The sequence below is a fragment of the Rissa tridactyla genome, chromosome 8 (assembly GCF_028500815.1).
Source record: "Rissa tridactyla isolate bRisTri1 chromosome 8, bRisTri1.patW.cur.20221130, whole genome shotgun sequence".
Taxonomy (NCBI): domain Eukaryota; kingdom Metazoa; phylum Chordata; class Aves; order Charadriiformes; family Laridae; genus Rissa; species Rissa tridactyla.
Window position 1 is genome coordinate 50,002,960 of NC_071473.1, and position 18,297 is coordinate 50,021,256.

The window sequence follows — 18,297 nt, forward strand, 5'->3', positions numbered from 1 at the left end:
CAGGCATAAGCCTGGTGGAAGGAAAAGATATTAAAAGATTAGCCCTTGCTTAGTGTCTTGTACGTGGGTAGGCAGAAAAGCCGCTCTTGCTCAGGAGAAAGCAGCGCTGATCCCAGGTACGTCCCGTCAGCTCGCTGTTTGCGATACCCAGTCCACGGTCCCAGGACTGGCGCTGCCGGCAGAGATCGCAAGCCAGGTCATGCTTAAAACGTAAGAATCTTTGTCCTTAGAAGAGAGGACAAAGGCAGCCGTCAGGAAGGCAGAGCGGGGAAGGGCAGCCCCGGCTGCAGCTCCTAGTCACGGTCACGAAGGCAGCAGACAGGTGAGCAGGGGAATACGGGCACCGTGCCACTGCTGCGTGCCAACTTCCCGCACCAACAGAAAAGGTAGCGTTAATCCAAGTCCAGATCACCTGCAGATCTCGCTATCGGACACACAAAAGCGTAGCCAGGGTAAATCATTCTGCTAAGAAGGTCGGGAGAAGAAATGGTGCACAGATACAAATCTGAGAGTGCACCAGAACGAGCCACGGCATAAGGATACACAGCAGCGCAGCTACAGGGGCCACTCTGCCGCTTTGATTTACTCAGGGCCAGGAGCCAAAATGGCAAACGGGGCAACCTCTCAGAGCTCATCACCTGCAGGACTGGCCTAAGACATTTCAAGATAAGAGGATCAATAAGACAACAGCATAGCAGCATGTGCGCAGTCTAAAGATTACACTAGTTTTTCTGTGAAAGGAATAACTTTATTCCATTGACCAGGAATCCCAAGACTGTTCATCAAGACTGCCTATTTTTCCAGTGCCAAATGTCTACATATTAATTGGACAATATCTCCCCGAATGCTCACAGGCAGGCTGCGGATGCTCCTCACTGAACATTTTGTAAGCTGTATAAAAACATTTTCATCCAAAAAGATTGGCAGTAAAAATTACAACATAGAAATGCATCACAATTTACACAAAAACTAGTTTTGTTGAACTCTATTTTCCAAAAAATAATCTTCAGCAGGTTCAAATGACAGCAGCTGGAAACAACGACAAAAAAAAAAATAATTGACCAAGTATCATCTTATTGCAAATTATAACCATTGACTTTGTACAAGCGTGAGCAGAACCATGAAAAAGTTTGTATTGGTTTCAAGTATACAGTGGTGATGAGCCATCCCGATGCAATTCTCTTATCAATGCTTCTCTGGGGCTGCGGTAATCGAGGACATTGTTTCCATAGGAAATAACAGGAACCTGAAGTGACAAGTGGTGCCAACCCATACGAACGTTACCAGCTTCTTCCGTCACCATCACCGCTGTGTACTGACCTCTCGTGATGATTTATGACCCATTAATAAAGTATTAGGGATGGGGGAAGGAAGTAGGGGTGTCCGTAAGAAATGGTTTATTCAAAATTAATTTAAAACATCACATTTAAAATGTCCCAGCACATTCTCAGAAACATTTATAAAATGCTAACTCTGCCATGTGTCTATGAAGACATTGTTTGGAAAAGAAAGTGAGAGATTCACTACAATGCCACCCTTACTTCTTCGCACGCGCAATTTATGACAACGGCTCTCTTAACCCGCAATAAGTTATAAAGCTGTACAGCTGAAATCAGGTCAGATGTTTTCTTCCAACAGTGAAATGACTGGTTAATTTCGATATTAGTGCACAAGAGTGAAAAGCTGTCTGCTGCTTCTTGTTTTGGCAACAGTATGTAAAAAGAAAAAAAAAAAAAAAAGGCACTTTTTGGCTGGTTGTGCCTTTGACTTGGCAAATTTATCAATTCTGGAGGTACCCAGGCACTCCTTAAGATGTCCCCCATTTCTGTGCATGTTTGTTCATATAATTTTTTTTTTTTTTTTAAAGTAAGGCAGAATCCATAAATAAAGGCAAAAAGCAGTGCAGAAAATGTGACAAACGCAAAATGTACAGAAGATGAAGAGTTAGTTGGCACAAAAGCAGATAGTAGCCAGAGCCAGAAATCACTGAACTGCACTTGACATGGAAAACAAAACTGGGCTCAAATCATCCCAACTGGTTTCCAGTTGTTTGTGAGCAAATCAAAAGAGCTGTGATATTTTAAACGTTGCCTGGTCAAGTGAAAATACAAAGCCAAATCATTCTTTCCCCACGTTAAAACTGCGATAAAATCTGCACAACAGTGTCTCCAACTCACCCAAGGAGTTATTCGTCATATACAACCAATACCAACTTTCTCAGTAATTTCAAAGCATAAGCAAGTGATTGCAGATCACATGATTGAGACTACATTTTATTCAATATGTCTCCAAAAAAAAAATGTTAAAAAAATTTAATGAGTAAAACTGCAACAGAATTCCATCTTAAAGTGCTTTTTTTTCTTTTAAACTACTCATTAATTTTTTTTTTTTTTCCCCTCAAATCCACCAACATCCTTTCATAATGAACACCTGCATACCTAGAGAACAAAGCTTTTCTTTTATTGCCCTTCCCAATTGTCTGTGGTTTTCGGAAGGGTAGCAGAAAAGACGACCCATTCCAGAGCTCCTTGCCCAAACCTTTCTGTAAGGAATCACCCTCCTTACAGAGCAATCTTGTCGATCCTTCTCATAAAGAGCTTTACAAATTAGGGAGACATATTAAATACAGAAGTCCTTATGTAAACCCATTCTTTAACTAATATTTTACAATGAAATGTAAGTCATCACACATCTTTACAGAAATTTGAATATTCCTATTCAATATTATCAGAAAGATTAAAAATTTGCCCTCCATACATAAGGGCAAGTCTGTTTCTTTTTTTTCCCTGTATAAAAACCAAAAGAATTTTTTTGCAGCATCACAGAAAAGCAACAGTTTTACATTCACTCATTTAATGTTCACATAAAAATTCAACCACTAGCGTTTGTGTATTTGATAAAATCTTCTTGACAAACTGTTTTCGGTGTCTGGACTGTCGTAAGCTACTGCAGGCAAAGCTGCAGTTTTCTAGAGCATTTATTGATCCGAAGCCTTCGTGGCTAAAAAAATGCTTTTAGCTTTCAGGGAAACAACCTCCTCCAGGACGGCCTCCGATCCTGTAAAGCCACTTCTCTTCCAGATTCTTCCAACAGCATAAGCAACGGGACTCCAGTTTCAGTAGGTACTAGGCATTAAATGTTTGAGTTGATCTGGTTTTGTGTTCACAGGTATCCTCTACGGGTCAACATCATCAAGGTCACTTTTAGGCTCACCGATCATCATAGGAGACTCTGAGCCCTTTCAATACACACAAGGGATGGGGAGAGAAAGATACAGCACGTTATTTTTGTAAGGCGAGCAAGTATTGTGTCTACATTCAGTGATGGTTCTGACCCGAGCCCCAGCAACAAGCTGTCTAACGGAGCAACGCAACAGAAGACAAACACACCCTTATTTCACTGTTACCTGCTGCAGATGTCTCTCTCCGTTCTCGTTAGCTGGACTACTTTCTGACCCGTTACTGCTTCCAGACTGATCCTTCTCATTCAGCAAGGCTGTGGCATAGGCCAGCGTGTCCTGAGTTGGAAATAGTCCAAGAGAGTGTCAGGGGCCATGGTGAAACCTTCACCTCATAATCGTTATTAAATTTTTATATTTTTTTTTTAAAGTTGATTCTGAAACAACATAGCTGCTGTAGTGAGATAGTTGAGTCACCACCACCGGTAATTGCGAGGGATTGACTAATATCATCTAAGGGTTATTTTTTTCAGGAACAATGACAGGGTCTGGGCTTCTAAAGGAAGAATGGTCTTAGATGCACTGGAATACATGAAAGTTGCCAAAACCAAAGATGCTAACTAAAAAGCAAAAAAAGAAATAATACAAGTTTAACATCGTCTCCCAAGACTGTGACATACCTGTGCTGAAATTGTGCGCTGGAAGGTTTTTGCTGTTGATGTTTCATTGGATACGTTACTCTGTGGAGCCCAATAGTGTTCAGACATCTGCATAAAAAGCCAAGAAAGCCATGAAATTGCTATACAAGTTTTACACGTGTAAAGCCTCATCCACTTGTGACGGTAGGTGAGCTAACAAGTCTGGCACAAGCTTCCTGAAACCTTTGGCAATGAGCTGGAGATCTGGGGCATAGACAAGTACGTGCTTTTAATGCAGCCAGAACGGTCGGAGGGACTCCTGCCCCTCAACTGAAAACTAGCAATCATCTCCCTCTATTTGGTAGCTGTACCTATGCGCAAGTTACTGGATGCCAGCTGAAGAGTGGTGGATTCAGGGTTTACATGAACCAGTACAAAGTGAAAACGGGGACAGCAGGACTATCCAGACCTGTCAGTTCACTGTGTTTCAAGAGAAGAGCGGCAACAAGTTGTGCCAGCTGCAGTGCAAGCATCCCACTAATTCCGCTTCCAGTATTCAGTACAGTACTAGTTTATGCATCTGACATCTGCCTGGCAGCAGCTGGGATACCATCGTGTGGTACGTGCAGTGCTGGGAGACCAAGCATTGCCCTGCTTGGCTGCAGGCAAACCTGGGCCAATTCTGCTGAGCTTCAAGTTTCCAAAGTGTCCTTGGGTATTTATTAAAGATGTGTTGGTCAACCTACGTTACGTTTAGAGGGAAGAATAAAAAAAAAAATACACACGTAGGAGGAAAAAGCTGTACCTGTCAACAGCTATGTTTTGTGCAAAGCTTCAGTGATTCTGTAAGGAATTCACTCATTTACATGTTTTCTTGCATCAACATGCAGGCAATGGAAAAATCGCTTTTTTAGAAAAGGGAAACCTTCTAACATGAATGCAGTGGCACTGAAAGCTTCCCATATGGGAAGGAATGATAATCATTACGACCATTCACACTTGGTTTTATTCACTGTACGCACATCTACGCCTGAAACACGTGTGGGCCTACTGAAGTTCTTACACGCATCAGATTTAGCTGCATATGAACTGTCCCTGTAAAAAAAATGAAGTAGCTTGTATTTTGCCTTAAGAGTCATCTCAAAGGGCCATATAAAGGATGGAGATTTCATAACTCTCATTGTAAACAAAGTGGCAGCTGTTCCGGAAAGTTACAGCCAAAGTACCTTTTTCTGTAGCCACTGCACAGCCCAACTCCAGTGGTGGGAATTCTCCTTGAAATAATCTTTCGCAGTAGGGCACCTTGGAAATTGAAATTACATTAATTAGTCACAAACAAGGCATTCTGGTAACCTTGAAAAAAAAAAAATAAATTCAAGGCTTCTCTTTCTTTGTGCTGCTGCCTTCTGTATGTAGCATTATCATTGCAAACTCTGACCCAAACTGTACAACTGTAGTTTACAACTGTCTACAGTACAACTGTACTAACTGAATTAGCCAGAGCAATAACGCCTAGTGAAATTTACGTGAAGTAGTCTACTACACAGATTCATGTACTTCAGAACCATGCTTTATCAGGACATATGCCAAGTTCCAACCAAAGTGAATTCAGGAATCATAATATTTCAAAAATCTGGGACAGTTTCCTTATGTTTGTTTTTAATGCTGGGCTCCTGCTCTACAGGATGTAGCTGACCTTTGTCTTTATAAACAACAACTATGGGTTCTTATCTGAAATCCACCTCAGGTAACTAATCAGTAAAGATTTCACTTCATACGGAGACATGTACTATCAAGACCTTTGAGCACCACTTACATCACAGTAAAAAAAGATAAAGCCGATCAAAAGTAGACAGAGCGGCAGCCTAAATAGTTACAGAGGGGCCTACGGTAGGGATGAGGTTGAATTCTGAAAACCTGATTACTCACTTCTGAGCCAAAGTAACAAGGAACTTGACACACTGGTAACAACGGCTGCTGTCCACATGGTTGCTGTGGTGCATCAAGGCTGTGGGGAGAAACACATGGATTAAAAACCACAATTCAGATATCTGCGTACCAGCCAGTCCAAAAACATACCAAAGATGAAGCTAAAATTTTAACTTTTTCTACAGATGTTAGCATGAATATTTGTGTTAAACACACTGCTCTACTGCCGGCAGTTTTGCTCGCTTCCACAACTCTATTGGATTAAAAATAGATCAAAGTGAAAATGCAGTAATTCTTTCAAATGCAGTACCTGAATTTTAAACAGTTCTCTCCTAATGCATTTATTCCTCCCTTATAATCCATTCTATGTTGGATAATCGCTATGGTTACATCTATCTGTAGGAAAAAATATTTGTTTCAAACCCCTAAAAACAGGCCAGATCACCAACTGCCACCTGGATCAAAACTTGCAAAGCTAGAAGAATATTTAGAGCTTCTTCATACAAGCAAGCATAGCAAAATTCAACAGCCGTGAATCTCCTATGGGAGACTTGGGCAAAACCCCAGGCCATTCCTACCAGGAAGTTTTCTGTACTGTGAATTCCCACGTCCTGTCACAAAATTCTTTGACTGAGGAGAAGTACAAAGATTTCCATGGAGCTGCTGCAATCAGATTTGCTACTCAAAAACTGCTCTGTCCATAGGAGTCACCAAGAACGCTGTAGTGAAACCTCTTAAAGTAGGCAAACAATTTCTGGAGAACTACAAATTGACAGTTTTTCTACCAAGAAAGCACAGCAGAATAAAATCACAGCACTGGTGTACTGCAAATTACGCACAGACACCTTCTTGAGGACCACAGAAAACTATTCTTTTTGCTTATTTCCTTTCTTGGGAATAAAACAAGCCAATGCGACTGATAGGTCCTAGTTCACGTGCAGAGAGACTGGATGCTGTTCAGTGCCGTTTGAAAGGAACTCCAAGGTAAAACTACAACTTTCACTCCCAAAACTCACAGCAACTCTTGTAAAATATGTACGATTTAATAACATTACACAAAAAGTCTTCAACATAAAAATCCAATTGAATAATTACACCTCTCCTTTGTAGAGGAAAGAAGGTCACGTATTGCTCGAGTTACAGAATAGGACTGGTCCAAGCGGGACCAATTTGCCCAGAAATAAAATAACCACTTAGCTATTCTCTTACACTGCTGCATATTATCTCCTCTTCTATCAGTCATACATGGAAACTACTAAACAGAAGAGCACTGAAGACATGAGAGGAATAAAGAACAGAGCTAAATATTCCTTCTCACTAAAACAAAATCCAAAATAACTTAAGGTGAAAGCCACAACCTGAAGCAGCTCCTCATCCAAGCAGCTATGAAAGAGACACCCAAGCTGCACTAACTCATCAGAGGTGCTCTTTGAGCACCATGTGGCTCCCCCACATTGCTCTTGCACACAAAACATCTCCTGATTCATATGAAGTAAGCTCTCGTCACTTCTGGGACTCTTCCATTGCTTTTGAATGCTTTAGAAACTTCACTTCAGTCACGCTTCTGTATCAAATGGAGAGACAACACTTTATAGGAACAGCACCAAATGGGAGCCACCTGACAGGTTATGAGGCTGTCCTGCAATTAGTAGTGGTTTTTTTTAATGGCAATTAGGATGCTGACAAAACAAAAAGATTGGCAGTTTCTTGAAATACATAGGAGATAAAAATTAATTTTTAGGGTTACAGGATTCAAAGAGTTACTCTGTTATATTTATCCAAGGTGCCCCCCCCCATTATGTATACACTGTGATCTCCTTCTTATTTCAAAAAGTGGCGCTCTTGCCAATCTCTTGGTTAAGGTCCTTAATGTCACTTCTTAATGTAAATATCACTCTTCTCTGGGTTCACTGACTGCTGTTGTTGGAGATAATTAATTTTTCACAGTTAAATTCCTTTCCAGTTTGCTGTTACTATAATACTCTAATGCTTATTTTGGATTTTCTTAGAACATTTTGTGGGGTGGTGGTGGCTAAATCAAATAGTGCAGAGCTGTTTTCCCTAAGAAGTTAAACAGTTTAGAAGGATTAGAAACTAGGAGATGATATGAACCATCAAAAACATAAGGGTCAGTAGGAGACAGGAGTGTTCACCCACTGGCTTACTTGCCTATTAATCCATTTTCAGTTTCAAAGGCAAATTTGATGCGCTCAACTTGTAATGGGTCTTCAATAACCTGTTAGGAGAGAAGATGATCAATATAAGCAAGCTGTGTGCTATACCGGTATCTATTCTACGAAATGATTTTAATCACCTTAACATGAAATACAAATAAGACTTGTGAAGTTTCTTATAGCACCGGATTATCAAGACGACAATTTAAAAAGTAGTAAAAACTCCAAACTGAAGGATTAAAGTTGAGACTACCAACGCAGTCCTGACTTTTTTCATTATGCATCAATACAAAAACCTATCCTGTACAAATCTTTACCCTTCACCTACCAGTATCTCATGGAGTAACTGGAATATGTTTTTCAGTTCATGAGGCGGAGCAGTTTCCAGCTGAGTCTGCATGCAAGAAGTATAAAGTTACTTAGTAAAATATGCTGATGACGCAAAGAGTTACAAAACAGCTTTACAGATTTTTTGAAAATTTGGTTTAAACAGTAAAAGCTTCAAAAAAAAAAACCACCACCAAACCCCAAACTCACAAGGCTCTGCCCCCAAATCCAATGAACTGTGCTGACTGTCCTGCAGATCCCAGTGCCATCATAGCTCACAAGACACAGTATGACCAAAGCCTAAAGAAACACTTAGGCTTATCTTGGTTATCTCCATACCTTGATGAAGTGTAGCACAGTAAAGGAAAAGTGCTCATTACAAAAGCAGCAGTACACCACCATCTCGATGAGAACCGACAGAGATCCGGTGAGCTCTCGCAACGCGTACATCACCTGATGGAAAGATGCAAACAATTTCAGACACAGCCATACAATTATTTCTAAGAGATGGATCAACTCGATTATAGAATGTTACTCTTTTCCAGGAAGCATGCTGTTTTTCCCCCCAGCACAGCCCAGTGCGCCAAACCCCCTGTCTTATAGCACTCCATTCAGCTCCTGCTGCCCACCTCCAAGGGTCCGGTCAAGCACGATCCATTAAGTCAGAGCAATCCAAGTTAGCGCCTCCAGCTGACATATGGTAACTGACAACATGGGCGCTTGCAAAACATGTTCAGCTGTTTTTGCTAACTTTGTAAACTCTCGACCCAGACCCCTAAGTTTAGAGATATACTGCAAAAGAAGAAGGTGTCAAGAATAAACCAAAGCTGCCTTCTTGTTTAGGCTCAAAATAATAACCACGTACTCCCTGGCTGGCTACTTTTTAATATTCAGCGTTTTTCATGTAAGGATACTTCAAGGAAATAACATTAGAGCAGCTTTTAGGTTCAAGTAAGGCAGAATTTATAACTGATACCTCCATTAAGTAAGGTTTTCCCTCAGACAGGAATAACAAGGCTTCCACTTCTTCATGGAGTGTCAAAAGTGGACCTGAAGCGGTGATGCTTAGAGGTGGACGCTGCTTAAAGAGACCAGGAGCTATAATAGCAAATACAAAAACAATCCACTAATAAATCAGATTGTTCTACACACCTCGAAGACGCTGCTACTCATTTGGTACCATGTCATCCCTAATGCCATTCATCTCAACTAGCTTATCGCTTGAATGGTACCACTCCAAGTAACAATCTCCTGCACACTAAAGTGTCATTTACATTAGTGACAACATAGGGAAAGGCAAGAAGGCCAAAGCAAAACGTCTGCATTTACTATCACTACTTTGAGCTTCACTTTCATTCCCAATCACTGTTGCACATTCATCACATTCAGAATGTTTATCATCCTTCTTTATGTTTTTTGACTACCTCCCAACTCCAGAAACTTTTAACTCTATACATAAAATCAAGTTATTCTTTTAAAAAGACAACTTTCAATTCCTTCTTCAGGAAACTTAAAGATCTCAACTCACTCCTTTATCATCTTGATTTCATGGAATACCAGGTTGGAAAGGACCTCAAGGATGATCTGGGTCCAACCTTGTCAAAAGCACAGCCCAGACAAGATGGCCCAGCACCCTGTCCAGCCGAATCTTAGCAGTGCCTAATGCTGGGGAATCCACCACTTCGCTGGAGAGATTTTTTTCCAATGGCTGATGGTTTTCATGGTGAAAAATTTTCCTCTTGTGTACAACTGGAATCTCCCCTGGAGTAACTCGTACCCATTACCCCTCATTGGATATCTCTGTCTCTCGTAAGAAATATCTAGGAGAGTATTTCGTTGCTTGTTATTCAGTACCTCTGTCTACTCCCCTTTGGACTGGCAGAAGGCTTAACAAATCTAAGCAAAATACAGCCTGTTAGGCTGCAAATCTGTCCCAGACAACAACAACACAGCTTGATTTACTCACATGAGGAAAGACAGACCTTTTAGGCATACGGGGGAGGGTAGAGGGCATAATAATGTTAATATAAAGATTTGCCCCCCCCCTCCCCAGTGGCTGTAACACTATCTGTTTACCACAGCCTCTCAGTACATTTACAGCAAAATAAAAAGTAATCAAATATACGCCTTAAATTCAAAGTGATTGTATTTTTCCTCACTGATATTAAATTACTCCCAAAGGAACTGAAATGCAAAGCCACCAAAGTGTAAAAACACAATTCTTACCAACATTTCTTTGTGAGGAGACGTCCGAGTGCAAAACAAGTAGTGCTACAGTATTGTGAAGATACCCAAACTCACGTGCTTGTGCCGAACTCCACCTGCGATTCTGTTTGAGGCAAAAGAGAGATTTAATTAACTTTTGATTGGTTGATTTAGTCAACTTCTGCTAAGTCAAAACCAAGCAGTGTCCTTAACAGCCCACCACCACGTTCTAATGCTTTGAAGTTGGTGAAAATTTTGTTGTTATCTCACTTCTGCCAACACAGCTATTTTCATGTTAACTCCACATAGTTATACAGAGACTTGCACGAATTTTATAGAATAATCCAAGGAGTAGTCCATTTTACTGCATGAAAAGTATTTATCCATAATTTAGATGTGGCAAAACCAGAGGTGGACAAACCACAGCACAGAAACACATGCTACGTAAGCTTTACCTGATTACTCTGCCGGTTGGGGCCAAGGAGAAAGTTGATCATGTGCCTCAAGGCAGAGTGTCTGAGAAGAAGACTGCTAGCCCTTATACCCTGCTGCTTGGACAACAACAAAAAGTTACATTCCTGTGCAGGTAGAGAATTAACACTCTAGGGAACAGAAGTAAAATGTATAGGCTACACACCGCGTTTCCTACTCTAAAGGAAAAAGTCATGCAGATCAATAAGCTACAGCTCTAAAACCTGTCTCATTATATAGAGCACATTATATAAACCAGACCAGAATCAGCATATGCAAACAAATGTCCTATAAAACCCAAAACATAATGAACAAAGAATAGGGGAATATAAAGAAACCATACTGGGGTGAACAGCACAGTCCAGGCAGTTATTCTGTTTCCTGCAGGACAAAAATCCCAAATGCTTGCTTTTATTTTTTTATTTTTTTTTATTTATTGATTTTTTTAAAAAGAACAGTGAAAAACGCCCCTCCAAAACAGAAACCCAACATTCAGACTTTGGGAATGACATCTTCAATAGGTATACTCTATTTGTATATTTTTGTGTGATTTTATCCTAATCAAAGCCATTTACTTTTCAAAAACAGAAAAAAAAAAGAAAAATAAAAGTTCTGGAAGTGTTTCACTGGGCTGCTTAAACCTCCTATGAATATGGATGACTAACTGATTTTACTACCATCCTTTAAAATTAAAAAAGCATGAAAAAATAATGATTTCTTACCTTCTGTACAAAGTTGTTGAATAGCAAAAAGTACTGAGCACAGTTTTTACAGTTTTCAGGTACATCTTTATCCAGCAGAGCAAGTAGCACCTCCAATAACTGATGTAGACTTTTTAACTGTGAAAACAATTATTAATTTGAATTTAAACAGTCATCTACTGCTTAAAAATAAAAGTTTCGCATATCACAGTTAAGGTATGGTCAACAAAATCATACGTATGGTCAGATACGCTTGCTGTGATGAATATGAATAGCTAACAAAGGATCGCAGCCTTCTCATTTTAATTCTTCTGAATGAACGCTGCATATATTAACAGGAGAGTAATGAAAGCATTGGAATGTAGGTAAATTGCTCAAAGAGGTAGAACTCAGCACTTACATAAGTTTGCAGTATTTTTAAAGCAATTCAAATTACTCCTCAGAGTGAACTCGCGTTCAAACGTTACAATCATTACAGTAATGCAAAACAAACAAGGTTAGAAGTCAACTGTCACTTAAGATCTCATCTTAGCATACGATCACACCCAACTACGCAAAAAGCAATGTTAGTGTTTAGTTTGCATCGAAGTACACACTGGTATATAATTTATTACATCTTAGTTAACAGATAGTAACTAACAGCCAAGAGGAAGTTACCAAAAATTATCAAAAACTGTATTATAAATGTTCATCTCCCAACTACTGTACGCGGTTTCTAGGACCACATAGCAATCTTTCCTAAAAGCTCTAAATAAGACAAACTTTCTTAACAGAAGCCTATACAACTGTAGTGCCTTCCATCCACGACACTGGATGAAAAACAATAGACAGACCCCAAAAACTGGATAAGAAACCCCATTCTATTGCATCTAGTATTAAAATTGTGTGGAAAAAAGAATTATTTCAGACTAAACAAGGCTTGGACACTTAAAAGTGTCCAAGCCCCCACTGACAACTTACAGGAACACACCAGAACACAGATAACACTTCTGGCTGCGTTCTCTTAATACAAATGGTTTGGTCCACGTATCCCAAGGGAAATAAGTAAATCTCAGACATTTTACAAATGACTCCTTTTCACAAATTTCCTGCTGGGTTTTCTTACAATAATAAGATCAGTCAAATGTAACAGAGTTATACTTCCTAGACTTACTTGCCAAGATTTTTTAACAGAAAATGAAACCTTTGGACAACAACCATAGCTATGGCCTGTCTCTAGAACAAGATAGCTCAGTTACTACTGCCATAGCATTCTGAGTGAGGAAGGAGAATCAGTTAAAAATTAAGCTAATTTCTGGAATGTCTCTGTTACAGAAAGAGAGAATAAATCTTAAGAAAACGCTGTTTCCAAACTATTAAAAGAATATGTGATGACAGTTTATAAGACAAGCTGCAATCAGGCAAAACTGTTCGTAACTAATACTCTGAACTTAAATTCTGAGAATTACAGAGCATGTTACTTCCTAGGATAGGAGCAGACAAGCATTAACCTATTCAAGAAATGAAGTGTTACAAGCACCATTAAGATTACAGCCTTTAATCTTGTCATTTACAAATGACACAGCATTGACTGCAAACACAGCAAGAGCCATCGGGTAAAGAGATCACTGGTGATGAGGTGACACTAACCTTCTCCTGATAAAGCAAGGCACTGTCGAGGGTTTTTTCAAGAATAGTGGCTACAGCAACTCGCACCTCTCTCACGCTGCATTCCAGGAGGAAAGTCCTGGAAGATAAAAGGCGAAGCTGCAAAGAGAACTGGAATCAACGTGTACACACGGTTGCTAAGATTAAGTGTGGTGGTTATTACTTTAAAAAGGGTAACAGTCCCGATACTTCTTGTATTGTATTTCTGTGGATAAGCTTTAACTTATTTTCCTGCACTCCCGCTTGTCACTGTAATACTACTTTATGCTTATTCATTCAAATAACAAAAGAGCTAAAACTAAAATCTGTCACAGGATCCTGTCTTTCAATGCAACTTCAAAGATAACATTTTCTTTACATTGACGCGTCTCTCTAAGTGTGTCAGTTCTCCAAGAATTTGCCTTAGGTGTTATCAAAATACCTATTATCTGATCTGAGCTGCTGAGAAAAATTCTTTCCAGTTTATCTGTGATCTTTGTCAGCTAAGTATTTATTTTACCCCAAACACTTTTACCACGTTCTCCTTTCCCACCACTTGGAGGAGTGACTAGATATAATCTTAAGCACATTCCAAGGCACTTCACTGAATTAAACATCTGCATCCTCCTCCACATACACTGGAGATTTATTAGATTTTCAGAATTACTCAGAAAGCTGCAGAATCAGAGAACATACTAGAAATAAAAATGTAAGTCATTATCTGGATTGTTTTTGTAAAGAATGTGCACAGTCAACTCTTTGGGAATACAGCGGTATAGGCCAGATCATGTTATTAGGAAGCTTTATCCATACTTGTGACGCAAAAACCTAAGACAAAATTACCAGTACTTACTTTACAAGCTCCCGGCCCTCTGGCCCGACGAAATATTCAACTAACCACTGACAAGCGTCAATGCTTTTGGAGAGCAGCGCATCTATGGTGGCAATCCATTCTTCCGTATCAGCCCTTTAACAAAACACGGACAACTGTCAGTCATGAAAGAGAAAAAACACCTCCAAAACCTAAGCCATGCTTCTTGTCTGCCAAATAGAAAGAATTTTTACTTTAATTGAACGTACATTAGATACCTTAAGACAAAAACACTTAGAGAACTATTTTGGAACAACCTGCTGTCTTTAAATCCATTAAAGCCTTTCCATGCCCAAACCACTACCACCAAAATGATGGACAGCTGGGAGAGGCGGTAAAACTTGGATTTCTTTGCCATGGGATTCCAATACAAAGCAGAAATGTATTGCTACTCCTGACTGTCTATGCTACCCGCAGTATTTCAAGGTGCAGTAGGTGTAACAAGCACAAAAACGTCACAATATGTTGTTACAGCAACCAGAACAAGGCCTTACCTGAGTTTCTTCTTGGTTCGGAGATAGGTTTGGAAGAGGAATTGGACGGCCAGCTGTAAGCTCACCTTTGCCATGCACGGATAATAAGGATGTTTTACCTTAGTCTGAAAGAAACACCAAGTTTACTTCAGAGCAGAAGTATGCCTGCAGTACATACACTGCTGCTTAAATACACCAACATGTTTTATCCAAGTAATTAAATTCATTTGGAAAAAATAAAACAAAGTGTTTTTCTGCGCTAAAACAGTCTCCGGTGCTGACTATGCTAGTTAACAAACATGCTAAAATAGGAACAAACGTGCTGTAAGGCCCACTAGATCTGTGGATTTAATACATTTAATAAATGCTGGTTTGTTTATTAGTCCATTTAGAAAAACTTCATTAGTAAACTGTATTTACAACTAAAGTCTATCAACTTTGAGGTGGCTAACACCAACTTTTGAATCTCCCATACAGAGAGGAATTTCTGTCCCCCTAGAGCTCAGTTTGCATCATTAAAAAAGGTGTTATTTCAGAAATTTTACTATGGCACAATGATGTTTCTCCCACTACTAGAGCAGGAGGCTGGAATCAGCTTTGAGACAGATGTTATCGGTGTGAAAAATTACTGGAGACAATGAATTGCTCAGCTAGAAAAGTAAAATCATGTCAACCCTTCCCTTCTACTTTTCCTGGTTGTGACCCTCTTAGCTTCTGTGTCCCGTTTTACCCAATATATTCTGAGTACTCCAAGATTGAAGTCTAGGTACTTACAGCATTCAGTGAAGCTAACGACAGAACAAAACTGAAGTAGTCACTACTGTACACATCTCTGTTCTTCATAAATTTCAAGTTTTCATCTCTCACCATCTGTAAAAGAAAATTTTTTTTGCCTTCTTTTTAAAATGTCGTCAAAGTATATTTCTCTAACTAAAGTTGCACCTTTTATGTAAATAAGTGCGGTGTTTAAAAACCAGTGTCAGACCTATTCTGCTCACACTCTGAATCACTACTTCAGTGGAACAGAAAATACATATAGGAGACTTAGAAGTGTTGTATAAACCAGTGATTTTCTTCCAAGGATATTACAAAACACAAGACAACAGATGAGAGACTTAATCATTGTGTCATTAAGGGAAAAGAAAAAGGAAGAAGCTGCCGATAAGTTCTATTTTTTGCTTGCTTTTAATAAAGAAGCGAAGAGAACATCCTTCAAACCTGAAAGGCGTGCTTAGCAAATTTACATGTACGGAGCAAGGAGCCACAGTATAATTACAAGCTTCGGCCACAATAATGTACTTAAATGCCAAACCTCTCTTTTTTTCAAATGAGATTTTGCTGAAAGACACTCAATAAATTTGAGCCAAGTTCTTTTTACTGTAATAATACAACCCTGGATACAAGAAGACCTAAAGTGATTATTAATGCCCTGATACAGCCCATGCAGAGGGCTATACAGAGCCTGCACAGTTTATTCTGACCATATGTGCAGTAGGCTCTCCTGCACCCGTGCACATCAGCCGGATGGTGTGTGTTCAGAAGGCCAAATACATACAAGACTGTATCCTCTCCTTTACAGATCTAGAGCTGTGGGCCTACAGACTGAGACCTTCCTCTTATGACAGCTAACCGATACCCAGGTTCTACTATCCTCTCACTGCTCTGCCAATGCCATCACAGCTCCATTTTCACTTCTGACTTGCAAAGTTGCCTTCAACATCCTTGTTTTCCCCTTTTAGAACCTATTCAACATCACAAACTAGCAGACATGAAGAGAATTGAAGCTAGTTTTGATTTCTCTTCTCCCCTTTTTCATTCTTGTGAACTCAAGAACTAGAGGATGACTGTAATTTGCCATCTTCTCCATTCTTCCTCAAGTCTACTTCAAATGAAGCATCTTCTCTGCTCTCATCTCTCTCTGCTTGCATGCTGACTGCTGCCATTACCTCATGTTTCACTAATTTGCCTGCAGTTTCTTCAAAGCAAAGAATGATGGGTCAAAATTCGTGAGAAGGGACAGCAAAACTTACAACAGTGTACCACCAAGCAGCTTGTTAATAACGTTATGTCAGAATCCAGAACTATTTTCTAGCTTTGCTTTCAATAAGGGAATTGCTTCACAGCCACATTCAAAGTTACTGTGTTGCTCTTACTATGTGCTTAAATTTCCTCCAAGTAGGGTATAGTTGACACTTTGGGAGTGCTCTACCTGATATATCCGCACAGGCATTTTCTCTACAAAAAGTCCCTTTTTTTCTCCTTTTCGAACCAGCTTGGTCAAGATGGAGAGGCGGTCACTGTTGGGCCTGTGGGGTCGAGGTGATGACTGGGGTGAAATTTCTGGTGAAGATGGGGCAGATCTGAAATATATACAAGCTCAAGGTGAATAATGAAACCCCATGACAAATCTGCAGTTCGAGTTTAAGATTATATTGGCTGTACTGAGATTTTAAGGCAAATTTAGATGACAGTCTATATATTTCTTGAGGCTGCGGGCTGTCAGTCAGCTTGAACTTCTTACTGCAATAGTGACAGCAGTATGGAAGGGGAAAATTTAAAAGCAATAAAAGACTATTCATTAAGCAGCTTAAAAAACAAACCAAAACAACAGAAGGGTGAGCATACTCCTTTGTCAAATGGGAATTATTAATTTCTTAGTTCTGGAGATAGAGTATGGATGTCAACGTAAGAGAAACCTTTACAGACAGAAAAAGAACTTACAACGAGAGGTCCTCAGCTTCTTGACGCACAACACTCACTCGACTTTTCTTTGGTAAGACCGGAGAGTTCTGATCAGACACTCTCTGGTAAAACAGCATATAGGCATTCCAGTAGCGCCGACGCACATCGGGGTAAGGGTTAGCTGATGGGAGAAAAGGCATTCGATGAAGGCCTTGAAGGTTTAGTACCCGTTTCATTCTTATAGGGAAGTGAAACTGGGTGTACAAGTAACACACACCGTGGCAGTATAAAGTATTTGTCAGACCAAAACATCAGTCTACGTTAGCAAGTAACAAAAACCTGAATTCTAAAATATTTTTGCAAAAAAGCATATGTATTTTAAAAGGATAATGATCAGAATTGTGAAACAAGTGAATATTGGTGGAAATGTATTTGGAATTAATTCCTTAAAGCATTGAAAAGTTTAACTATATGATGCCAAACCTTGTTCTATGCACAGTTATTTTCACTAGCCAAAAATAAACACAAAAACGGCTTTTTTTTTTTTTTTTTTTTTTTTTTTTTTACACTATTTTAACAAGGTGCCATTTTACTTTTGAATCTCCTCTGCTACTAAGTCTACAAAGTGCTGAACAACAGTGAATATGGTTCAACCAATATTAGGCCCTATACAAGCTGTTAGGTCCTTCAGTAAATGGATGACTTTAGGAAAAAACTGTTTCTGAAGGATTTTTAGACCAAGTAATTCAGGGCAGACATAATGGACCGAGCTCTACCTCTACTGAGAATCCCTATGAAACATAAAGCTAACGTAAATCAATTTGTACTTCTGCTTACATTGGTCATAGACTTTAGGTCTATACTCTCCACCAAAGCATTCATATTCCAAGGTTTCATCAGTTAAATCAAATTCTTCGACAACAGTGTCGTTAAATTTATACCACTTTCCTTTTCCACATCCCCTGTGATCGAAACAAAACAGAAACAGAGTTACTTGATTGTCTAGTAAAAAAACCAGATCA

The 18,297-nt window shown here is 39.5% G+C and overlaps 1 protein-coding gene across 3 annotated transcripts in view; it reads right to left on the minus strand.

Moving 5' to 3' along the window:
• Positions 1 to 1,035: 1,035 nt before the first annotated feature.
• The window catches only part of USP24 (ubiquitin specific peptidase 24), a 65,656-nt gene continuing 48,394 nt past the window's right edge, over positions 1,036 to 18,297 (minus strand). For all 3 annotated transcript variants that reach the window (XM_054211399.1, XM_054211397.1, XM_054211400.1), the window contains 19 exons: positions 18,113 to 18,237; positions 17,315 to 17,456; positions 16,803 to 16,953; positions 15,368 to 15,463; positions 14,615 to 14,718; positions 14,103 to 14,216; positions 13,253 to 13,349; positions 11,645 to 11,761; positions 10,907 to 10,999; positions 10,473 to 10,575; positions 9,223 to 9,344; positions 8,586 to 8,699; positions 8,248 to 8,313; positions 7,915 to 7,981; positions 5,746 to 5,824; positions 5,043 to 5,118; positions 3,859 to 3,945; positions 3,407 to 3,517; positions 1,036 to 3,238 (listed from right to left, as the gene is read on the minus strand). In XM_054211399.1, coding sequence (XP_054067374.1) covers positions 3,176 to 3,238; positions 3,407 to 3,517; positions 3,859 to 3,945; positions 5,043 to 5,118; positions 5,746 to 5,824; positions 7,915 to 7,981; positions 8,248 to 8,313; positions 8,586 to 8,699; positions 9,223 to 9,344; positions 10,473 to 10,575; positions 10,907 to 10,999; positions 11,645 to 11,761; positions 13,253 to 13,349; positions 14,103 to 14,216; positions 14,615 to 14,718; positions 15,368 to 15,463; positions 16,803 to 16,953; positions 17,315 to 17,456; positions 18,113 to 18,237 — 1,927 coding nt within the window. In that variant the 3' untranslated portion in view covers positions 1,036 to 3,175. The remainder of the gene's footprint in view (positions 3,239 to 3,406; positions 3,518 to 3,858; positions 3,946 to 5,042; positions 5,119 to 5,745; positions 5,825 to 7,914; positions 7,982 to 8,247; positions 8,314 to 8,585; positions 8,700 to 9,222; positions 9,345 to 10,472; positions 10,576 to 10,906; positions 11,000 to 11,644; positions 11,762 to 13,252; positions 13,350 to 14,102; positions 14,217 to 14,614; positions 14,719 to 15,367; positions 15,464 to 16,802; positions 16,954 to 17,314; positions 17,457 to 18,112; positions 18,238 to 18,297) is intronic.